Genomic DNA, 22590 nt, shown 5'->3' with positions numbered 1-22590 from the left:
AGCAGCACCTTCCTCCAGGAGCAGGTGAGTTAACGGATTATAATTCTTGCGTGTCCGATAATGCAGATTATTATTCAGTTTTTCCTATATTCAGTCCATTTCATGGGTTATTTCAAAATCCTATCCTGAAAATCAAGTGATTTTTCTTTCTTGAAAATGTTTTTGTAGGTAAAGGAAGACAATTTAAACAAACAAAAACAGCTTTCATGCAGTACAAGTACATATTAGTTGGTGCAGTTACCAGGAAAGGCGAACTGTAAGAACATGGGAAATTAATAAAACAGTAAAACAAAGTGCATACAAGACCGAAATGCATACATGAAATTCCGACATAATATTACCATATATATTGTGGTATCATTATCATAGATTATAATTTGTTTTCAATTATTGATCGTATATCATAAGAGAGTAAAAAAGTATTGATTTTTACACATCTGGCAACACTGACACACAATCGCTCTCGAACACTTCCCCGTGACCTCACCCCTCTCCTCCCCCTCTTCCTCTCAGGCCTACATTCTCCTGGATTGTGGCGATGACAACATTTGCATCCCTGACCTCCAGCTTTCTGCCAGCATGTAAGGGTGACATTGCCACGACCTCTGACCTTAACCTGTAAACACTCAACACGTCACACACACACGTACGCACACAGCGTCAATCCAAAGTGTGTCTGTTAATCCTCACACGATGAGCTGGGTTCACAGCCAAGTTGCGTGTGTTTGTGTGGACGTGAGCGTGAGGCTCGGCTCCACGCGCTGTAGTGTTTCCAGCTGTCCCATATCTCCGTGGCGGCATTACACAAACATCCTGTCACCCTCGGCTGGTTGACGCACATGATCTCACACACATACACACTGCTGGGGTTACAGCTGGGCTGAGTGGATCAGACAGCATAAATCTAACAGAACACAACTTTTCATTTTCTGCCTTTTCTCCCTGCGCTCTTCTGTCACACACAGCGACCGTTCTGAGCTCGTGATTGGAGACGACAATCTGGTCATGTTGACCATCACCGCGGCGAACCGAGGAGAGGGAGCCTACGAGACGGAGCTGCACGCAGTGATACCACCAGAGGCCGACTACATCGGAGTGGAGCGCCGAGTGGAGGTATACACACACACACACACACACACACACACACAGCTAATCGTGAGTGACCCCGAGTACAAAACCAACATATAAAATGAGGACGTAAGTTATATCGAACAGCATTTACAGTGTGACATCACTTCCTGTTGTGTTTTCTTGATTAAGCAAACTTCTCATGGAGGTATGCTTCACTGGCAACTACCCAAGAGACACTATTATGATTTACAGGCTGCATCAGTGACCACGGAAATGGAAGGGGTCAACTGCTGCATGTGTGTTTGGGTCTAAGAGCGTGTGTGTCTGTGTGAGCGCGCGCCAGTGTGTGTGTGTGTGTGTCCTAATGAGTTTGTAATGGGGCCGCGTGATTGATGAGGTTGTTGCTGTCAGATCATCCATCACTCGTTCTCCCTCCCTCCTCAGTTCCCTGCTCCCTTTCCTCTTTGATGGTGTCACACTTCTCGCTCATTCTTTCCTCCTTATCTCATCAACTTTTCCCTTTTTTTTCTCCTCTCTCACCTCCACCATCCAGTCTCTCTCTCAGCCAAATTGCGAGTACAAGATGGTCAACGAATCCAGGATGGTGGTGTGCGACCTGGGCAATCCAATGGTAGCTGATACAGAGGTGAGTTATTTCACCAAAAGCGCACACACACACACACACACACACACACAGACGTTTTAAACATCTGTGCTCATCTGGTTTTATTTGCACAGTCCGATTGTTTCCAATGATAAGTTATCATTCCCCTGACCCTTATTCCATACACTCTGAATACCATGACAAACCTTCACACGCCATTGAAGTTCGCATTTGTGCGTCTGTGTGTGGGGACCGTCTGTGTGTGTCTGTGTGTGTGTGTGTAACAGTAATCCACGGAGCTCTTCCACAGTCGAGCTGAGGCTTTGTTAAAAAAAAGAGGACGTCTCTTCCGACATGAAACTCTATCGTTCCGGTCCGTGTGGTGAATGGGTGACGTCACAGGTGTTGAGTGTGGAGACAGTGGGAGTGTCTTTGTTTGGCTGTAGGTTCTTCCAGCACAGAGGTGTTCCAGGCTCTGGACCTGCCATCAGACGTTCCATTAAATCAATTATGTGGTCGTGTTTCAACACTGGGGGAGGAGCATGAAACAAGGCATTTGTAAGGGTTAAGTCGTGTGTGTGTGTGTGTGTGTGTGTGTGTGCACTCCCCAGTTATCCAGATGTTTCCCATATTTAACTTTTTCCCTGCCCCATCGGACGTTCAGGAATCTCGGGGCTTAAGTCTTATGTGTACCCCGTACAGACTCTGCTTTAGTGCACAGCTGAATTATTATCATTATTAGAGTTCATTCCTGAGCTGCAGTGCCTGCGTGAGCGTAGGAGGTAAAAGCCCTTCAGGTTCAGAGATGTTTTTGGCTTCAGCGATGTCTGCTCAACTTCGCCAGAGTTGCTTATCTTTGGTCCTCGTCCTCATTTCACTTTAGTTAAAGATAAGCCGCGTTGCTGCGAGCGCAGCTCAGTTATTACAGTTTTAATCGGACTTGCGATGGCAATCGAGGTCGTTGACCGTGACTGAAAGGCCATTTCAAAATTTGGTAAGTTGAGGATTTGACGAACACTGATATACACTGCTAAAAAAAATAAAGGGAAAACTAAAGTAACACATTAGATAAGTAGATCTGAATGAATGACTTTTTTTTTTTTTTTTCTAATTACGTTGTTCTTTCCATAGTTGAATGTGCTGACAACAAAATCACACAAAAATTATCAATGAAAATCAAATGTATCAACCCATGGAGGTCTGGATTTGGAGTTATACTCAACATTAGAGTGGAAAAAAACACTACAGGCTGATCCAACGTTGATGTAATGTCCTTTAAACAAGTCAAAATGAGTCTCAGTAGTGTGTGTGGCCTCCCTATAACGCCTGGACATGCTCCTGATGAGGCGGCGGATGTTCTCCTGAGGGATCTCCTCCCAGACCTGGACTAAAGCATCCACCGACTCCTGGACAGTCTGTGGTGCAACTTGGTGTTGGTGGATGGAGCGAGACATGATGTCCCAGACGTTCAGGTCTGGGGAACGGGCGGGCCAGTCCATAACATCAATGCCCTCGTGTTGCAGGAACTGCTGACACACTCCAGCCACATGAGGTCTAGCATTGTGTTGCATTAGGAGGAACCCAGGGCCAACCGCACCAGCATATGGTCTCACAAGGGGTCTGAAGAGCTCATCTCAGTACCTAGTGGCAGTCAGGCTACCTCTGGCGAGCACATGGAGGGCTGTGTGGCTCTCCAAAGAAATGCCACCCAACACCATTACTGACCCACTGCCAAACCAGTCATGCTGGAGGATGTTGCAGGCAGCAGAACGTTCTCCACGGCGTCTCCAGACTCTGTCACGTCTGTCACATGTGCTCAGTGTGAACCTGCTTTCATCTGTGAAGAGCACAGGGCACCAGTGGCGTTTTGCCAATCTTGGTGTTCTCCGGCAAATACCAACTGTCCTGCACGGTGTTGGGCTGTAAGCACAACCCCCGTCTTTGGACGTCGGGACCAAAACATCAGCCAGAAGTGACGCTGATAGTGACGTCCGTCTGTCTCTCTCCAAACAGCTCATAACATTCTCATTTGCTGTCTCTTTAGACCTTTACTGACACACACACACACACACCTCCCCTCAGGCGTGCCTTTTGAAGTGTTAGTGCATGTCTGCTTGCTGTCATTTCCCTCTTTGGACCATGTGTTTGACCTGCTCTTCAGCAAAACACACACACACACACACACATACATGTCCACATGTATGTGCACAGTGTTGCATGTTGTCACTCACGCTGTCATATAGTGGATGATAAACTAAGTCCTCCACATGTTTTCAGTTAGACTGTATGACGGGGATTTAAACCGGAGAGAGACAGTGAACCGAACTGTAGCTCTTAAGTGCGTCTGTCAGTTGTCTGGAGTTTCTCAGATGTGATATTTTGGCTGTTGATGTCAACGCGGGGAGCAACGTGCACACACATGCACGAGAAAAAAAACAAAACAACATATGCACATGTGATCTTCTGGCTGTGCAGTAACATCACAGGGTGAAGTCAAAACAGCAGTTTTACCGTGTGTTACCGCCCACGTAACGTGGTGATGTGGTCTTTGATACGTCTTCACTCCCTGTCATCGCTGCCGTTCCTCCGTTTTAATGTGTCTTCTCTCTTTTTTTTCTCCTGCGTCCTCTCCACCCTCCTGCCCAGCTGTCTGTTGGTCTGAGGTTTTCAGTACAAAGCCTGGATGATGCAGGACCAAAAATCAGCTTCGAGCTACAGATCCACAGGTGACACGCCCATTATCTGTCACGCACTGCACCCCCCACAGCCATCAGCTAACGCAAACATGAAAACAGGCGTTCATAGAGAAGCACTCGTCTTTCTTCTCAGCCTCTTAAATAAGCCCTGTGTCTTCCCTAATGCTGTCTGCGTCTGTGGTTTGGTTGAAACAAACGAAGAACACTGTTCCCTTCATTGTCTCGAATTTGATACAGACCAGCGCTAGACGCAGACGCAGACAGTTAAGTTCAGGTCGGGCCCATAGAGGAAACCCTCGAGGGGTCAAGCCTACCATAAAAATACAAAGCCTCCTGTAGACAGTCTGACATTTTCTTGACAGATGATGTTAAACTCTTTGTGAATCCCTCCACAGCTCCAACAAGGACAACCCCAGCAGCAACCCAGTCGCTCTGAATCTGTCCATCGTTGCCCGAGCTCAGCTGGATTTACGTGGGTGAGTCCAGTTTGCATGTCAGAAGGTTTTGGCCATCTGCGCGGGGAAGCATTAATTTAATTCTTTGTTGCCGTGAGTGTGTCCTCAAAGGCCCATCTGATCTGGTTTCAGTCCTAACTGCTCGGTGTTTGCAGGACGTAGCCGTTCCTTTTGAATTCCTGAAGCCTGTTTATATACAGATGGAGAGCAGCACGAAAACACATTTCTAGAAATAAATGTGGACTAATCAAGAGCACATGGGACGTTTGACATGTAGTACATGGATGCCCACTGACACACACACACACACAAAATAACAGACACTTCAAAGCTTGGTGCCTTGCTGTTTGGGTGTGGTCAGTTACACATACAAGCAAGGATGACAGAGACGAGACGACACTGATGTCCCCGTGTTTGTCCTGTAAACGACCAGTGGTTCCCAACCTTTTTTGACTTGTGAACCCAGGGACAAAAGTACTCAAAGGAACTCCAGCAGCGGTCCCTTGTGCAGTCGCGTGACCACAGCCGTCACTCTAGATACACCAGCTCAGAGATACACAGCAAAATTGTATCAGTCATTTTGTCAGTCAGACATTTGAGGAAACCCCACGTGGGGTCACGACCCCAAAGTTGAAAAACATCGATCTGGAGTTTGCAGAGCCGTCAGCTGTGATACTGAAGTCTATTAACACGAACTCCAGTCCTATAACTGTGTGAATGCATCAGTGTCACAGAACTACTCCCTCCCTACAGGGTGTCCCATCCCTCTCAGGTGGTGCTGCCATTCCCACGCTGGGAACCCAAAGAGAGGCCGGTCAAAGAAGACGACGTGGGACCGCAGGTTACACACATATATGAGGTAACTGGAAGTCTGGAAACTAAAACACAGCCATTAATCCTCCACGCACTCCGGTTGTTATTTAACACTGGTTGAAGAGAGAAGTGCATTAAGCTAGGTGTGGAGAGTCGTTAATGAGGTCACAAAAAGTGGGGCGCCCCTCAGATGAAGTACATACACCAGTAGCTCTATTAAACATCAGGATCTGGCTGATCAAAGGTCTGAAGACCAGGACTAATTACTGCCGTGAAGGCAGGGAAGAGAGACAGGGAGGGAAAACAGAGCAGGGAATAAGGAGCCTGGTGAGGAAGGAAGAGGACGAGGATCAGTCTTCAGACTGGACACGGTGTGACGGGAGAAATGGCAGTGAGGGAAAAACCAGGTCAGATGGAGCAACAGACTTATAGATAGAACCAGGAGGGCGGCAGACAAACTGGCAACAGGTTCCTATAGTAGTGTGTTGCTGAACTAGTGGGGACACTCATAGAAGAAACAGCATTGTGATTTGGGGACCAGCTTCCTGAAGGGGACGTTCTGCAGAAAACAGGTTCCTATAGTAGTGTGTTGCTGTAGCTGACGTTCTGCAGGTCCCGACTAAATATGAGGAGGTTTTAGGTTTAATGTTTAGTTTGAAGATAGAAGTAAAATTAGAGTCAGATTAGAGTTGGGATAAGGATTAGGATGAAGCATATATTTGTAAACGTTATGGTTAGGTCAAGAGGCCATGGGGTGTATTACATGTGAAGAGCTCATCAACCACAACATTCGTGTGTAGAAGGTACATGAAATTTTCCTTTGTTTTAAAGGGACTTCATTGGCTCAGAGTGCACCAGTGTCTGGTCTGTCCTGCAGCTGATAATGATTTTCCTCCACCGTACTGTTTCCCAGTTAACAGCTGCTTCTAGTTAGACAGGACAGAGTTTTCTGCTCTTACAGAATTCCTGCCCTGCAGCATCAGGATCATGTCCTGTTTAGAAGACCCGCTTCAGTGTTAACGACCGTGTCGGTGTGTGCACACGCGCAAGTGTGCGCGAGGAAGAAAACGCAATAAAAAGAAGATTTATTGAATTGATGGTTCGTTTGAGCTGATAATTCATTTGTCCTCATCATGCGGAATGATAAGTCCGGCCGTGTCATGGGGTCGAACGGTCCAATGGCAGCATGAGTACGATCTTCAATGTAACACAGGTGGCCGGTGTCATCATTCCACAGTTAGTCTAACCTCATTACAGCCTCAGTCACCTGAGACCTGAAGGAGGCCTCGGCATTGACCAGCCTCTCTGCTCCTGCAGCTTCATAACTCCGGCCCCAGCAGTATCCGAGAGGCTGAGCTTCAGGTCGGCTGGCCGGCCCGCTTCCGTGACGAGAACCTGCTGTATGCCATGGAGATTCGAACTGACGGACCAATTAGCTGCCGGACAAATACCAGCCTTAACCCACTGGGCCTGCAGGTAACATGAACAACGTGTGAACTTGACTTAGTCTGGCACACACGTAGTACTGTATGTTCAAAGTCCCTGTTGTATAATTACGTCGTACTTCCTACTGTAATAGACCTCCTTTAATTCCAAACTTTTATATATTATATTGCTACTGGCTTTTCCATCCACGGTCCCATCGTTACATCTGCCTACATAAAACATCATTTTTCTTCTGGAGGTTCTGGCTGCTCCCCGTGTTCTACTGCCAGTTGGCTCGACACAGAATTATTAGGGCTATTAGTGGAGATTAGAGCAGGAATACTTTCCAGTATCTATGATATCATCTGAAGTGTAATTTAAAAAAGAAACGCAGTTAGTTCAACATGTGGACAATTAATGTCTGAAGATTACCAGTTTTGACCATCCATTAGAAAAACAGAGTGACGCAGATACAGAGTTTTAGATCAGATGTTCCTCCTATAATTATCTGGTGTCCGAGAAACATCGGCTGACACGTTCTGAATCATCATGCCTGTTTTTCACATACTCTAAAGACCTATAAAAATGGGATATAACTGTATTATTCATCCTGAACCATTCTGCCAAATACTGTCAGTTGTATTTTCTTAAAAATGACATCTCGCTGCTCGGAAGTGAACGGTTTCTCCTCAGAGGTTTTGAACCTTTGTTTTAGCCTCTGTTCCAACAACTTTGGCTCCAATGGGACAGAAATTAGATTCAGGTTTCAATAAATCAATCCTCATTTTGCAGCATTCTTTCCAACGACTGCCTGAAATGCCTTTGTTTTCTGTGGTTAAAGTATCACTTTACACTTCTCGGGAAGAAGCAGGTTCCACTATAATGCATTTGTGTTTTAAAAATTTGTTTTGATTTGTGAGCAATGACTTCAACTCTTCTTTTTTGCTTGGTTGGTATACGCTGCCTTTGGGAAATGAAAATCCCCTTAAATCCTTTTTTCTTTGGAAACCTCTTTGTTCTGGTCTGCAAATGACATTTGTTTGCACAGCTGCCGATGCGTGTCACTTCATTAATAGTCACAGGACGTCTTTAATGATCCTGTTTATGAACGTTCTCCGTTGACTGTTCCCCCGTTTGTATTTGCGACACACACTGACAAGATCTGTGTCGCAGATGGAACCAGTGCGTTGGTACAGCTGATGATTATTATGTCCATTTTCTTTTGCTTTTTATACAATTAAAATTTCTCCTTTAATATGTTTTTAAAACTCTCACTGTGGGCCTCTTAGAATTATCCACAAGGGCAACTGGTCCAGACAGTCTGTCTCTATTAAAACACAGGCTGAGGAATATTCTTAATTCATAAGCTTTAAAGTAGGGATGTCCGATATTATCGGTTGGCCAATATTAGCATAATTATGTAATAACACGGTTGGCCGATATTAGCATAATTATGTGATAACAGTAGGAATCGTTATCGTTTTTTCCTCCAATAATGAAAACCCAATAATTAACAAAAATAAACAATGCCTGGTTTCCGCCCAGATGATGGGACATAAAAAGCCTGAAAGTGAGTTGCCTGGTTTCCGCCCAGATGATGGGACCTAAAAAAGTTTTTGCCTGAAAGTGAATTTTTGTCGTTGTGACACAGCACACGACGAAATGTGGTGCAAAAGTCTGCCTTTAACCCAAACAGCTGCATATATCGTATCAGTTGATATCGGATATCAGCAAAAAGTTAGCATTTCTACTTTAAAGTCAAGTCAGAACTGTTTCCTGCAGAGATAAAAAAGAATATGGTTCACCAAAAATACAAACGCAGATTTCTTTTTCAATAAAACTCTCTTTATCTCCCTCAGATCTCTGCTCTTCAGGACACCCCTGAATTATTAGGTTTCCTGAGGAACACCAGCGCTCCTCTCCACCGCCACAAGAGAGCCGTCAGCAACGCTCAGAGCTACAGCGGAAAAACCTTGGTACGTGAAGATTTTCTCACCTTCACTTGTTCCCTAACCCTGCACTCCGCTGCTAATTCACAGATATTAAGCGAGTGGTGATGTAAACCTTTGTTTCACCGCGTTTGACCTCCTGGGAAACTCCGTTCCACCAGATGTTCATTAGTGATTCACAGATGGTTGATTTCGTACTCCTGTCCCTGCCAACTGTCTCCTCACATAGAACTGCACAAACATCTCCTGTCTGAGGATCATGTGTGTGATTGGCCGGCTGGACCGCGGACAGAGTGCAGTGGTCAAGATCCGTTCCAGACTCTGGGCTCACACTTTCCTGCAGGTCAGTGTCGCTCGGCCTGACTTAATATTTATTTTCTTGTCCAATTTCATTTCAGTTACACTTACTAATACGTACTACATACTCAGACGGCTACTGCAACGTCAACGTTTGCTAATATGAGGAACCATACTCAGACGGCTACTGCAACGTCAATGGTGTCTGATTTTAATGACTTCCTCATATTAGCAAACACTTTGTGACGTTTAAAACATTTTTAAATGATTTACAGAACATAGCAAAGCACGAATTCTAGCCACGCTGGGTGGAATGGAAACTTGCAGAAATGATTGGAGATTGTAAAACATTTTTTGAGCCAGCTCCATGTGATTTCCCAAATCTAAAAAAAAAAAAAATTCAACAAAAACTGGATTTTTAGCAGAACTCAAATGCAGCACTCAGGGACACAGGGAATCAGGTTCAGGGTTTTTGTTAACTGGAGTTAAACTCAGAACAGAAAGAAACAGAACCGAAAACACAGAGTCAAACAGGAGCCACAGCAAAAATCAAACAACAACGAAAAGGCAAAAACAGCAGCAGTGGGAGAGAGGTGTATATATACTCAGGACACCAGGTGAGAGCAGTGAGACTAATGAGACAAGGAGAGCACAGGACACAGGTGTGAGTGATCGACCTAATACCAGAGAGAGGCAGAGGCAGAGGCAGAGGCAGAGGCAGAGGCCGACAGCCACCACTCACCCCTAACATTCTACTGAAAAGAACTTTGCTGATGAAAACACTAATCACTACAGATGACACACTTTTATTTACCAAAAAAAAAATTAAATCTTTTCAGTTGTCTTGGAATTTCAAAGACTCAGTGTCCCTGAAACTGCTGTTCTTCTGTTCAACCCACCCAAAAGCCACACACACAAATTCACACAAAATCAGTTTCATCCTTAATGAAAACAATGGTCAAACCTGATGTACAGATAAGTCCATCAAAATAAAACACAATAATTCTCACACTTCCTCTGTCTTCCTGCGTGGACCTTATTTCCTGTTCTTACTGACCATGAACCAAATCCATCCATTCCCTTTCATGTGATCTTGTTCATTTTAATGTTGTCCATCAACCCTGTCTTTTTCATCGTTTCATGGCCCCATCATGGAGCTCTGGCGCCCCTAGGGGCGGCAGGTCTTACACATTGACAACCACAATAACGTGCTACTTTTGCCTAAACTGTTCGGCCGTGTGCAGGGTAAACGTCACCTCTTCATGAGGATATTTTGTCATGTGTCCCACAGAGACGTAACGACCCGTACGTCCTCAACTCCACCGTGTCCTACATGGTGACGGCCTTGCCTTACCAGGGCCAAACACTGACTCTGCCTCAGCACAGCACCTCGGTAAGATGAAGGGGAGAGTGACGGAAGGTTCAACTAAAACTGTCTCTGTCCCTAAAGTCCCTGTCCCTCTGTGTGGTCTGTAGATGGGGACGCTAGTCCTGTGGGGGACTCCTGATGTTTCATTCGCTGTTCCACTCTGGGTCATCATTCTGGCCATACTACTGGGCCTGCTGGTTCTGGCCGTGCTAACACTGGCCATGTGGAAGGTACACACACACACACACACACACACACACCAGAGGAACCAGATTATTTATTTAACTCAGAGTTTTTTTGGCTAGCGTTGAAGCATTTTGTTCTTCTTGAGGTTTGACCTGCGTTCTTGTTCTTAGAAATCCAGCTGTGCCAGAAGGTTAACGGCCGATTTGTTTTTCTTGATGAAGTTAAATTGATTCAATTTAGGAACATTTAGCTTCATGCTAGTACGACTGGCTACAATATGTAACTGTTCGCTAACGGATTTATTTGATTCCTTCAGTGTGGATTCTTTGACCGGGCGCGGCCGCCATCAGATGATAATGTCTCAGACCAGGAGCAACTGACGTCGGATCAAATAGGCGATGCCTAAAATGTGGAGCCTGGGGTTTGGGAGGTACGCGCACCTTCTGATGAACTGAAAACAGATCTGAGATCTGTGGTAGTTGGATCTTACATTCTGTGGATGGAAATTTTCTGCCTTTCTGCGAATGTCACTGACTGAAAGGACAGACGGACAGAAGACGGACTGGGGACGTCAGCACCAACCAGATTTGGACCGACGAGAAAGGTTCAAACCGAACAGAACTGGACCAAAATCAATCAAAACAGGCTGAATAACATACACACATTGTTTATCCTCAGTGATGGAGCGCCGCAGATGACGACCAAATAGACTTTGTTGTGAAGACAATGCGTTCAGTGTCACTGATCTGAGCATTTTCATGTGTCTGCCAGTGGGACGCCCTGAGACAGGAGCTCTGTGCACAAATGCTGATGTGAGGACGTGTGTGTTTGTCTGGTGGTCATTGGGAATGTGTGTGAGCAGTACTGTACATAACGTGTATGTGTGTATGTGTGTGTGTGTGTGTGTGTGTGTTTGTGAGGTGTCTGGTTTGTCATCCTTTTTCTTCAATTCCTGAATTCCTTCCTCACATAATTTAATTTATCCTGGTTTTTATCCTGGTAACCAGTTATAACTTCACACACATAAATACATGTTTAAAAAAAATCCATCCACAAGCATAAACACGAGGCACAATGTTAATGTGTATATTTAAGAATGTATGTGCAATATTTGGGTGTTGAGTGATAACGAGGCTTGTTTACACTGGTGTTATTTTAACAGAGCATAATGATTCCATTGTTCCTGTATATAAGCAGTGACTTGGTACACTCCATTTTAGGATTTAGAGAAAAAGCAGCTGTTGAGTCTGATAAAATCATCAGGTGAAATCAACCAGTGACCAATGACTGGAGAAGACCAATAGATAAATAACTTATTACTGTCCTATGTGTCACAGTGGATTTGGCTAAAGGCTAACTGTTGCTATCAAAGATATGAAGTAGAGCCAGTTCCTAGCGCACGGCGATGTGTTTAAAAGTCATTCGTTAATCAGATGTTAACGTTCAACAGTGGCCGAGGTTTAAAACAATTCTTTCTTTTTGTACCAAATGTGAAGGTTTATAAGAATAAAGTGTTGATTCTTCTGTTATTGCCACATTTTCTCTACTTGTTACACGACTGTTGTGTTTTATGTACATAATGAAATGCTTTGTTAGCGTCGCTTATCGCACAATGTTGTTAATTAAAGTGGTAAGCATTAGCCCATATCACGAAATAACATGTATTGTAACCTACGTTACTACTACTACTTTACTCTGGCACATTCCTATTACTGTTAATATTCTTACTGTAGGATTTTACACAGATTTTTTTTTTTTTTGTTCCTTTTTGTCCATTCCCAAACTTATCCCTGTGTTGAGGTCACCTGAGTAATGAACCTCTTCCCCCCTCTTGTGGTAGACCGTCAAAGTAGCAGCGGTATAATAAGGAAAGCAGTAAAATGTGGATTAGTAAGACGACAGTGTCCTCTTGTGGTAAAAATGTTTAAAGTTGCTTGGTGGCGATGTTTATATGATATTTATGGAGTTTAAACATTTTAAGATGTTACATAAAACATTTCTATAATTTAAAATATTTGTTACTATTATATTTGTTAAGTACGAAGTTCCTAAAGGAACATGGGGCAAAAAAACAAAACGTTTCTGTTTCAGATTGATCAGAGCAGCAGATAAATATTCATTAAGTTCTATTAAACTTTCTCTCCTTCTGGGCAGCTTTCGGGGAAATTAAAACATTAATTTTTTTTAAAATTTTATTTCGATTCTTTATTTATTTGAATATATCTGATCAAATGTGAAATCGAACATTTGAAGTAAAGATTTTACAGTTTCTGACTAGCAAACTTCAACACTGTCAAAATAGGGAACATTTATTGATACTATATACTTTACGTAGAACAGATCGTATCTCAGCCGAGAATAAAATCCAACAAACAGACCCAAGGTTACAAAAACTTTTATATCGAGTTAAGTCTTTTGTTTTACTCCCACGATTTTTGAGCTAGTGCAATGGAAAATACTCAGGGCGAAGCCAGAGGTGTACTTCTGTTAAATAAATGATGGTTCTAGAAAGCAAACTTCATTCAAAGGTCTGTACACGGGGGTGCAGGAGGGGGTCAGTGTTTATATTCAGGGAAAAAAAGATCAATTTCGATGGAAGACTGGCTATTTACAAACTTCTGAGGTGGACTGTTCAAGTACAGTTTATCTCAAAGTGCATTTCCACAGATCACCACAGGGTGGTGCTTTCATCATAATCCACTTTATACACGCGTTACGATTTGAGTTTAGGGCATGTTTGTCAAAGGTGTAGCTGTGAATTGAAATAAATGAGTGTAGCTTAGAGTCTCTGGTGTTTTCACTGTGACCACACACCGTTCGGCTCAGACTGAGTTTGTAGTGACTATGAAAGAAATATAAGACAAGCTGTTTAAACTGTTTTTTCTTTCTTTTTTTACCCCACTTAGGTGACATTTTGGTTTAAACAGTGGATTGTCATTTCAGGGTTATTTCAGCCCACATTTTTAATACTTTTCATTCTTTTTCCAGTTTTGTTTTTAGGGACAAACGGTCATGAGACTCAGTGTCACAAAGAAGCTTTTATAAGGTGATAAACAAGGGGAAATATAAGTAACATTACCTTTTCTGTTGAAGGTAGAGCATGCAGGAATCTAGAAAACAGGATTACATGGTTACACGTTTACCAGTTTTAAAATTTACCAATGGGGGCAGTATTGGAACCAAGAGGAAGCTAGATTTTACTTAATCAAAATAACAAAATGTTGTATCAATTTAGAAGAGTTTATTGTTACAAGCTAACCTCATGTAGCAAACTCTGGACAGGAAGTGAAGGGGAGGATATTTCCTGTATGCTCTACCTCTTGATTGTTCAAGTCTCAGACATTTTTCATTCTCTCAAGTCTGTATTTGGAAAAAAAAACAGTTACTCTGATTTTGCAGGTAGGAAATCACAGGTGAGGCTGACAGAGAGATGAGCAGCTTCAAAGACAAAGTGATGAAACTAACTCTGCTCCGAAGCAGTGAAGACAATATGACACCAGTGTCAGAGGAGAACAGTCACGGCCCAGTGTTTGCCTACAGTGGTGGTGGCTGTAAGGGGGGGGGGGGGGGGGGGGGGCATAACGACTCGATTTACAATATAAATCATGAGCAGCCGATCGGGCTGATTGGATAGAAACCCCTGCCTTTTAATGTGACACCTTATATGTTTTTAAAATATTTAGATAGCTATTTCATCAAGATAAGGACATCACAACACAAAAACATACACACATACGTGTTAAATAAAAGGCTGGAAAAAGTTCTGTGCCCTGTCTTTAGGGCCCTGACCCAGTGTTTGGGAAACACTGGTTTAGCCTGAGCAGTGAAACACAGAAAGAACAGTCAGTTACTGGGTGTACAAAAGAGGATCCAAAAGGTCAAAGGTCATTACAACAGACTGCTGATTATGTTTACATGTACAGTGTGCAAGTCAAAATCTTGCTCTTATTATGTCAATCTGTGGTGTTCAAACTATGGTACACTTGGGCTCCCTCTAGTGGTATGCAGGGCTTTTGCTGTTACTTGTCAATGGTCACACTTGGACTTGTGTTGGTTTTTTTTTATTTGACTGAAGTGCCAAGTGTAGTGCTTCTTCATGTGCTGTTGTATTTATATCTCGGTCATGCTGGTGGCACTTGGGCTCCTCCTAGTGGCACACAGAGGGATTTGATTCCTACAGGTACAATGTGACTTGCTGTAATATACTGCCACCTGCTCTTTAATTTAGGTAATATCTGGAGTGTATTTTCAAGTGCGTACACCGTATATGTATGTTGGAGATACTTGGAGAGCCCAGATTTTTTTTTTGGGGAGATGGTACGCGGTGTAAAAAGTTGTAGAACCATGTTACCAAGGGAGTGTAGCACATTCAGGAAAACAGCATCAACACCTGAATTGGACCAAAGGAATAAGGCCTGCAGAACCACGTGATATTACTGAGTCAATGGAATGATTGAAGAAGGAGGCGCTGTGGCACATACAGTACAGAAGCTACATCAGGATTAGTATATCTACACACACACTGTACACGCTCCAAAATACAATTCGCTGTACACGATCAACACTCACCGGCCCGCTTCAAATCTACAGCTTTCTTTCTCTGAAAAGTAGGGTCTATGGATCATCAAAAATAAAGTGGAGATAGTTTGCACGATGTGTTTTACATTCCCTGTCCTGGTGCGGACTTCCTGTCAATGGTCGACCTGTAGGTGTGACGACAAACAGTCGCTCTACAGTTGTCCTTTTATCTGTTCGCTGATGCACAGGCTCACCACTAACAACAACACAATCCTGCTGATGCTCTGTCAAAGTGCTGCTGCTCAGAACACACGCACACACACGCACATTAACATTGACATACAATGTTCCTGAGAATGAACTGTAGGATATATTTTTGTCTCTACTCTGAAAAACAAATGCACTAACAGAAAGAGAGTTGGTTTATTTGGAACAGCACAACTCTTCTGTGACAAACCAGGTGTTTGCAGACCTTCATTGATGAAACAGGTGTTGCCAAAATAATAATAAAAAAGTGCTGCTATAATAAATTGTACACTGCATCTAAGGCCGTCATATGAAAACGAATGAACTGGGATGAAGCCGAATGTAAAGTCACTTTTTTCCATTTTAATGTTGATTGTAATATTGTACTTTGACTTTTTTTTGTTTGCCTTTGATAATTTGCTCACTGACAGTAAACAGCGAGGTGGCCAATGGGGGCAGATGGCTGTGGAATGTGTTGTTAGAGCTGATCAACCAGTAGAAAAGTTATCATCAACCTCTACAGTTGCTGCCACCGCGACCCGACTGTTAAGCATTTCTTGCTCATCTTGGTTTTTATGGCCCACTGCTACACTCTTTACTTTGCGTTCACTGCTCCTGTCAAACATCATTTCTAGCTGCCACAGAGAAAAGGCCTGAAAATGATGAGAATCCACGTCCTTTAGAGAGACCTTAGAAAATATGGCTCTTGACGAGTGCCGTTTTTGTTAGGCCAAACCAAGATTATGAAACATTTTTCTCTGTGATTTTCTGAATCGCCTGTAAATCGCAATATGGAACGGCTCGGTTCTGTTTCCTGACTAGATTAAATGAAAGTCGTCTTTCAGAGGTATTAGAATTAGAATTGCTTTGTATTTTAAATGCTGTACATGACTGCAATAGTAAAAAACAAACACGTCGACTTTGAAATGTTTCACTAAGACGAAGCGGGACAAAGTGTCAAAATTAAAAGAACAGTACGCAGGAAATAAACTCAATTCAAAAGGCTCATAAAAAAGTACTTTGTTTTTCTTTATTTTTTATGGGACACTAGAAGTGTATGGTTGTGTATTTAGCTGCAGCATTACTGCCCCCTGACTGTATTTTTTGTGATATTGCTTTTTCTTTTTCAAGTGGCTGAGGCGTTGCTGTGTGATAATGTTTACCAGTGGAAAACAGACGCTGCATTAAAGCCAAAGACGATGCAGTAGACGGATGAAGTACAGGCATACAGAACAACCCATAATACCTCCTTAAACTACAGTTACCAGATTAGATAACGATAAACCAGTGATGGTCAATCACGACACTCCACTCCAGAGCACCCCCTGCAGGGGACAAGGAGTCTGTTACACATTTATGTGTTTGAATATGCCGTCACCAAATTCCTGCATACTGCATTACGTGGTGACAAGTCGGGAAATTCATCTGAGGATTGCACCCACGTGCAACCGTCTTTAGCATACTGCAAAATCACTGGTACCAAATTCCCAGCATTCTTATCAAAGGTGTAGCAAAGAGCACACGCAAAGTTCCAAAGGTCAGTACTGGAGACGAGGACGATGATTTACATTCAGACAGTTTTTAAAATTTTAGTTCGAAGTACTGCGTATCGAGACGTTTACACCCGTGACTCCTGCGCTGTTTGACAGCCACACAGAGAGAAAACACAGAAACTACACACACTACACACACAGTACTGTACTGTACTGTACTGTACTGTACATTTGGAGTCACAAACACACACATCTGAAATGGAACCAGACTCACGAGGCAGCAGAAATCAACCACACGTCACTGCCGGGAAAAACAGGAAACTACAAAATGAACAGAATCCAAACATGTAAACGCACTTCCTTCAAGCTGATGTTGGGTCGCGTGCTCGCTTGTATAACAGAAAAAAAAAGGTCAAAATGTCAAATGATAACGTCTCACGTGACCTCCATTCACACTCAACATTCGGGCTGCATTCCATTTTGCTTTCAGCATTGATTGCACTGATCTCATGTGTGTTGCCACTTGTGAAGGTGCTCTATTAAACTTCATTGTAGATTTCAGACTTAGGATAAAGAAAACCTGTAAATACTGAGGAAACTCCATCTATATTACAGTAGTCTGGATGGGGGGGAGGGGGGGTGGAGTATACGCAGTAAACCACAGGTGGTTCATTAAAGGTCTCTAACAGTCTACTCTTCTGGTGTAGAACCTGTCACTCCCCGTATTGGAGTGGCCCTCTATGCTGATTTTAACCTCCTGAGGGACAAAAGAGGGTTTGGGCAGAGTCATCGGAGGCTCGTCGTCCGCTTTCTCAGCCTGGTCTCTCTCTGGAGCCGACCAGCGTCGTTTGCGAACTGTGGGTCTCTCATGATCGCCACATTGTGTCTGCGTTTGAGCAGGCATGTCCGCGTTTCCAGAGTTTTGTCTCGGTTCCCCGTTCCTGGAAATGGCCAACATTGTTCCAGTTCCATAAATCATCTCCACTGATCCAGAGACAAGTCCCAGTCCCGATGGTAACTCCAGTCCTGGTTGTTTTCTCTCCTGCCTGTCCGAGCTGGAAGCCTTCATTAGGAGGCTGCTGTTACTGCCTGCGGTGTCGGGACTGGCACTGTGTCTCACAGAGATGTCCACACCGTGACAGGAGTCGTTCTGGGGACTGGTCTTCATTTTAGTCCCAAAAACTTGGGTGTCCGTCGCCATGCCGTTCCTCAGTCCTCGAAGGGTGAGGGACACGCACACGTCCCCCACGCACAGTTTAGCACAGGACAGTTCAAAGAGTTGGGTGGTGCGATCTGGACAGCAGGAAGACCAGCCCTGACCAAAGACAAAGAAGGGGTACTCCACCAACACCTCCACACACACCTGGAGCGGAACAGAAGTACAGTTAGTGTACCGCAACAGTCAGTCTGACTAAGGATTTAGGACTCAGGAGAGTTAGAAGTGTTTGTGTATTTTTTTTTTTCATTGAGCATTTTCAAAATTCATCAAATGAATTGAATATCCTAGCGGGCCGGTTTTGGCCCACGGGCCCCATGTTTGACAACCCTGGTGTAGTAGACGTGAGTAGACGTTGTTCCACATTAATTTTGGGCCCCATGTTTGACAACCCTGGTGTAAAGAGTAGACGTTGTTCCACATTAATTTATCCATGATTGGAATTAACAGTATGTGACCTGGGAACTACAGGCAACTTCAGGGTGGGGTGTCTAATGGTTAGCAAAGAAAAAGCTAATGGTTAATTGAAAACTAGCTAAACCTATTACTAGATAACTAGACTTCAAAATTAATTCTTAAATTAAGTAAAAAGACAGGCAGAGTTTTCAATATGATTCAAAAATCTGTTCAAAATTCAACATGTTCCACCGAACACCGTGCCAACTTCATTTTGTCTTTGATTTTCTTCCACTTTCTCCACTCAGACATGTTTTTCCTGAGGCTAAGCATTTCATTTTAAGGCAGATTCTAGAAGACAGCATGTGACCTGGGAGTGTAATTATCATCTAATAACATGTGTATTGCAGTGAGATCTCACCTGGGCTTTGAGCTCCCCCACAGAAAACTGAATAACAACGACGTTTGGAGTTTGTCCGCTGTCGATCCGTTCAACGGTGCTGGAGTCGATCTTCAGTTCACTGCTGATCTCAGCACTCTGGATGAAGTCCTCCGTCTTCAGGTCCTCCACGCGCTTCAGCTCACCGTCAGCCAGCTGGATTATGGAGCCTCGCATGAAGAAAGGTGGAAGAGCCACGGGGGACGAGGAGGAGGAAATAGGAGGGGGAGGCTGGATGGACACTGGTGCTGGTGCTGGTACAGGGGATGGAGCTGGGGACGGAGCTTCCACCACAACTGGAGCTGAGATGGAGGGGAGCACTGGGACCACTGGAGCCTGTGGAACGGTGGGGATGATGTGATTTCCATCCATTGCGAGTGCCTCACACTTGGACAGAGCCGTGGCCAGATAGGCGTGTGGCATGGCCGTGGATATCTGAGGCGTAGTAGTGGCCGTCAGGGCGCTGACCGTACGACTGACCTCCATCTCTGTGCCGTTGTTGGCACCGCTGACGGGGATGATGAGGGACTGGCCGCTCGGTATGACCAGGTGCTGCGGCAGGGTAGCATGGTAGCTAACAGCGTGCTGGTTTGCACTGGTGATGTAACCGATGATGGGCGGTTGGGTGGAGGAATAGAGATTGGCCGGGAGCTCCTCGTGGGCCAGAGTGGTCTGAATGACCGTGTGAGGAGCAACAGATTTCACCAGCTCAGATGTAGGGAGGGAGGTGAAGGAGGAGGCTCTGGACACCGGTTTTCCCAGGCAGATGCTGCCTTTGTCAGTCTGGACTAGTGAGATCTTATTGGATCCAACTTCGTGTTCATCTCCGTGGTTGGGCTGGGCCACCAGCACCAGTGAGGTCTGTAGTCCAGCAGGGTTCTGGCCGTAGTCTGCAGGCAGAAGGATATGTCTGGCCTCATAGCTGTGGAGCTGCTGATGGTTCGCTGGATGACCCAGAGCCTTCGGCTGTTTCATTAGCTCTAGTTCCCCGTTCACCATTCCCTTCACGTGTCCCTCTGGCTTCTTCCCCACTGAACCATCTGCATACTGAACCACCAGCTGGGAGGGAGTGAGTGTAAGTGTTTGAGGGAGGACCGCAGCATGGGACTGTAGCTGGAGGTGAGTCGCGGGGGAGGTGACGGCGCTTCCGCTGACCGTCAGAGGTGTTCTGTTGTCCAGCTGGATGTACTGGCCGGTGACCTGGGCAGAACTTGGTAACGACACAGGTGTCAGCTCTGTGGAGGAGAGGCCTATCTGAAACTGTTGCTCCCCTTTGGTGCTGGGGGAGACGAGGGTCGTGGTGTAGCCATCCAGCTGCGGCCGCTGGGCTACTATGGTGGAGCTGTTGGGCATGGTGCTGGCGTTGGTGGAGATGATGTGAGAGGAGATGTAGCCCGCGTAGGGCCCCGAGCTAATAAACTGAACGTTGGGACCCAGCTGGGCGAGCTGGATGGTGCCGGCCTGCTGGGGAAGGGCTGTGTTGTAAACTGCAGGCAGAGAGGCCAGAGGCACTGCAGAGAGGGAGGTGGTGGAGGAAGGTGCCGAGGTGCACGAGGAGGACGAGATGAGACACTTTGGACTCTCTTCATCCCTGGATTTGCAGCGCTCAGTGGCCACACTTGCCAGCCAGGCTAAGTTCTCTGTATGCGGATTATCTGTGACCACCGCTGCCGGAGGAGTAGCCGAGGCCACGATCACTGGTCTCTGTTCCAGAGCCAGGATCTCACGCTTCTTAGGAGGTAGGCATCCATTACTCCTCTCTTGGTTGGATTTCATTGTGCCAGCATTAATTCACCGGTCGCTTGACTATGACTTTGAGGCTTCTGTGAGGCCTGTTCTCGTGTCAGTGGTTTCCAGCAGGACTGACCTCTTTGTGCACTCACTCAGTCTTGTGTTGCTTCGCTTTCACTTGTACACGGCAGCAGATCTCATACCAGAGAGGGCGGAGTTTCTCCAGCTCACAAAATGAGCTCCACAGACTTCATGAGGAATCATTTCTGAGGGTTGTACCTCGTCCACAGTGAGGGCAGTAATCTGAGGGCAGAGAGAGTCACAGGTCAGAACCACGGACAAACACAGGTATCACAGCACATGTTATACATATAGTCTCATTAGCCCATGTTCACAGTAAAGGCACATCTTTATCGACCACTTTTGCTAACCGCAAAGACCAGCATGCACTGCAGCGAATGAAAAAATACTCATCTCCTAAAACACTTCCTTGATGCAGATTGTGTTTCTTTAACACATCTGAATGCAACAGATCATATTTATATGATCGTTATGAACTGATGTTTAATTAGCTTCTGTATTGATGATGATGTCAGACACAGGAAGGGAAAGGACAGAGTCTCTGTGTCTTCATGTGGAAACGTCTCTTTCATGTTTTCAACACCACGTAGAAGTTTCCTGGGAGGAGCTGTTTGTGTGTCTAGGTGTGTGCACATCCTCATGTTAACAGGGTGACTGTGTGTGTGTGTGTGTGTGTGTGTGTGTGTGTGTGTATTGCTGATAGCTGTGTAGTTGCTCAGGGGTAAAGGAGGCAGAGCAGAGAGAAAGAGCACCAGCCTCAGAGGGCCCGGTGCTTTTGTCTTTGCTGTAATGCTCCAAGGTCTCATGTTGAGTCAGTGGACCTTCTATAAATATAACGTCCACCTACAGACAGGAACCCTGAGTCCACCGGTGTATCAGTAAAATTGAGTTTAAAAAAAGAAAAGAAATAACCCCTAAACCTGAATCCAGAATCATTAACCAATGACATAAACTCTAGTCTTTCACTAAAACGCACTGAAAGGTTTTCACCACTAACCCATTTGACTGCTGCCACTAAGTGTAAAAAGGTTCACGGAGGATAATGAAGCGTGAGTGATGCTCCTGAAAATGATGACGTTAAGACGCTCAGTCAAACGGAACCATTTCTGTCCAGAGACTAAAGAGAACAGCCAGAGTGGAAACTGTTAATGTTTGACAACAGTATGTTCTCTGCCAGGTTCACGCTCATATACATTCACACACATGCATTCTGTAAATACAGTCTATTTGAATATAGCACACACACCTGTGCTCATGTATTACATTCAAATCCACTGCTTACCTCAGGCTAATGTTTGAACGGTTTCTTATTTAGATTTGTTGTTTTGTTTTTTTCCTCCAGCTTTATGTTTGGGTCAGTGCACGGGCCTCCAAGTTGTTCATTAGCCAGAGGCTCCACAGAGATGCAGTGTGTCACACTATCCATTCACATTTCCCCCTGCAGTTCATTCAGAAGAAGAAGAACCGGGCTGTTTTGACTGAATTCATCAGCTGGCAGATGAAGAATATTATAATAACTGACAGCTGCAGCTATGTCACATAAAGATAGAGGAGAAGGGGTGGTACGGGGGGGCAGGGGGGGGGGGCGAAGGTGACCTTGGTCAG

General features: G+C 44.8%; 2 protein-coding genes across 5 annotated transcripts in view; one reads left to right on the top strand and one right to left on the bottom strand.

Moving 5' to 3' along the window:
• itga8 (integrin, alpha 8) overlaps positions 1-12394 on the top strand; it is a 39745-nt gene extending 27351 nt beyond the window's left edge. Inside the window, exons 18-30 of the mRNA XM_025061598.1 lie at positions 1-24; positions 514-581; positions 966-1113; positions 1625-1717; positions 4322-4401; positions 4767-4847; positions 5580-5685; positions 6957-7115; positions 8924-9040; positions 9243-9356; positions 10602-10703; positions 10787-10909; positions 11182-12394. The exon at positions 1-24 is cut by the window's left edge and continues 117 nt beyond it. Of these exons, the coding sequence (XP_024917366.1) occupies positions 1-24; positions 514-581; positions 966-1113; positions 1625-1717; positions 4322-4401; positions 4767-4847; positions 5580-5685; positions 6957-7115; positions 8924-9040; positions 9243-9356; positions 10602-10703; positions 10787-10909; positions 11182-11271 (1305 nt within the window). The 3' untranslated portion in view covers positions 11272-12394. The remainder of the gene's footprint in view (positions 25-513; positions 582-965; positions 1114-1624; positions 1718-4321; positions 4402-4766; positions 4848-5579; positions 5686-6956; positions 7116-8923; positions 9041-9242; positions 9357-10601; positions 10704-10786; positions 10910-11181) is intronic.
• A 2501-nt stretch (positions 12395-14895) lies between these two features.
• The window catches only part of LOC103388392 (ataxin-1-like), a 17777-nt gene continuing 10082 nt past the window's right edge, over positions 14896-22590 (bottom strand). For 3 of the 4 annotated variants that reach the window (XM_008323344.3, XM_025061597.1, XM_008323343.3), the window contains exons 2-3: positions 19156-21207; positions 14896-18485 (exon numbers count right to left, since the gene is read on the bottom strand). In XM_008323344.3, the coding sequence (XP_008321566.1) occupies positions 17805-18485; positions 19156-20949 (2475 nt within the window). In that variant the 5' untranslated portion in view covers positions 20950-21207 and the 3' untranslated portion in view covers positions 14896-17804. Of the gene's footprint in view, positions 18486-19155; positions 21208-22267; positions 22435-22590 lie in introns of those variants that run through there. The other variant, XM_025061596.1, reaches the window with a different exon arrangement.

Source organism: Cynoglossus semilaevis, chromosome 13 (assembly GCF_000523025.1).
Source record: "Cynoglossus semilaevis isolate Cse_v1.0 chromosome 13, Cse_v1.0, whole genome shotgun sequence".
Lineage (NCBI taxonomy): Eukaryota > Metazoa > Chordata > Actinopteri > Pleuronectiformes > Cynoglossidae > Cynoglossus > Cynoglossus semilaevis.
The sequence above is the reverse complement of the archived record's forward strand: the minus strand, read 5'-3'. Positions and strand labels throughout refer to the sequence as shown.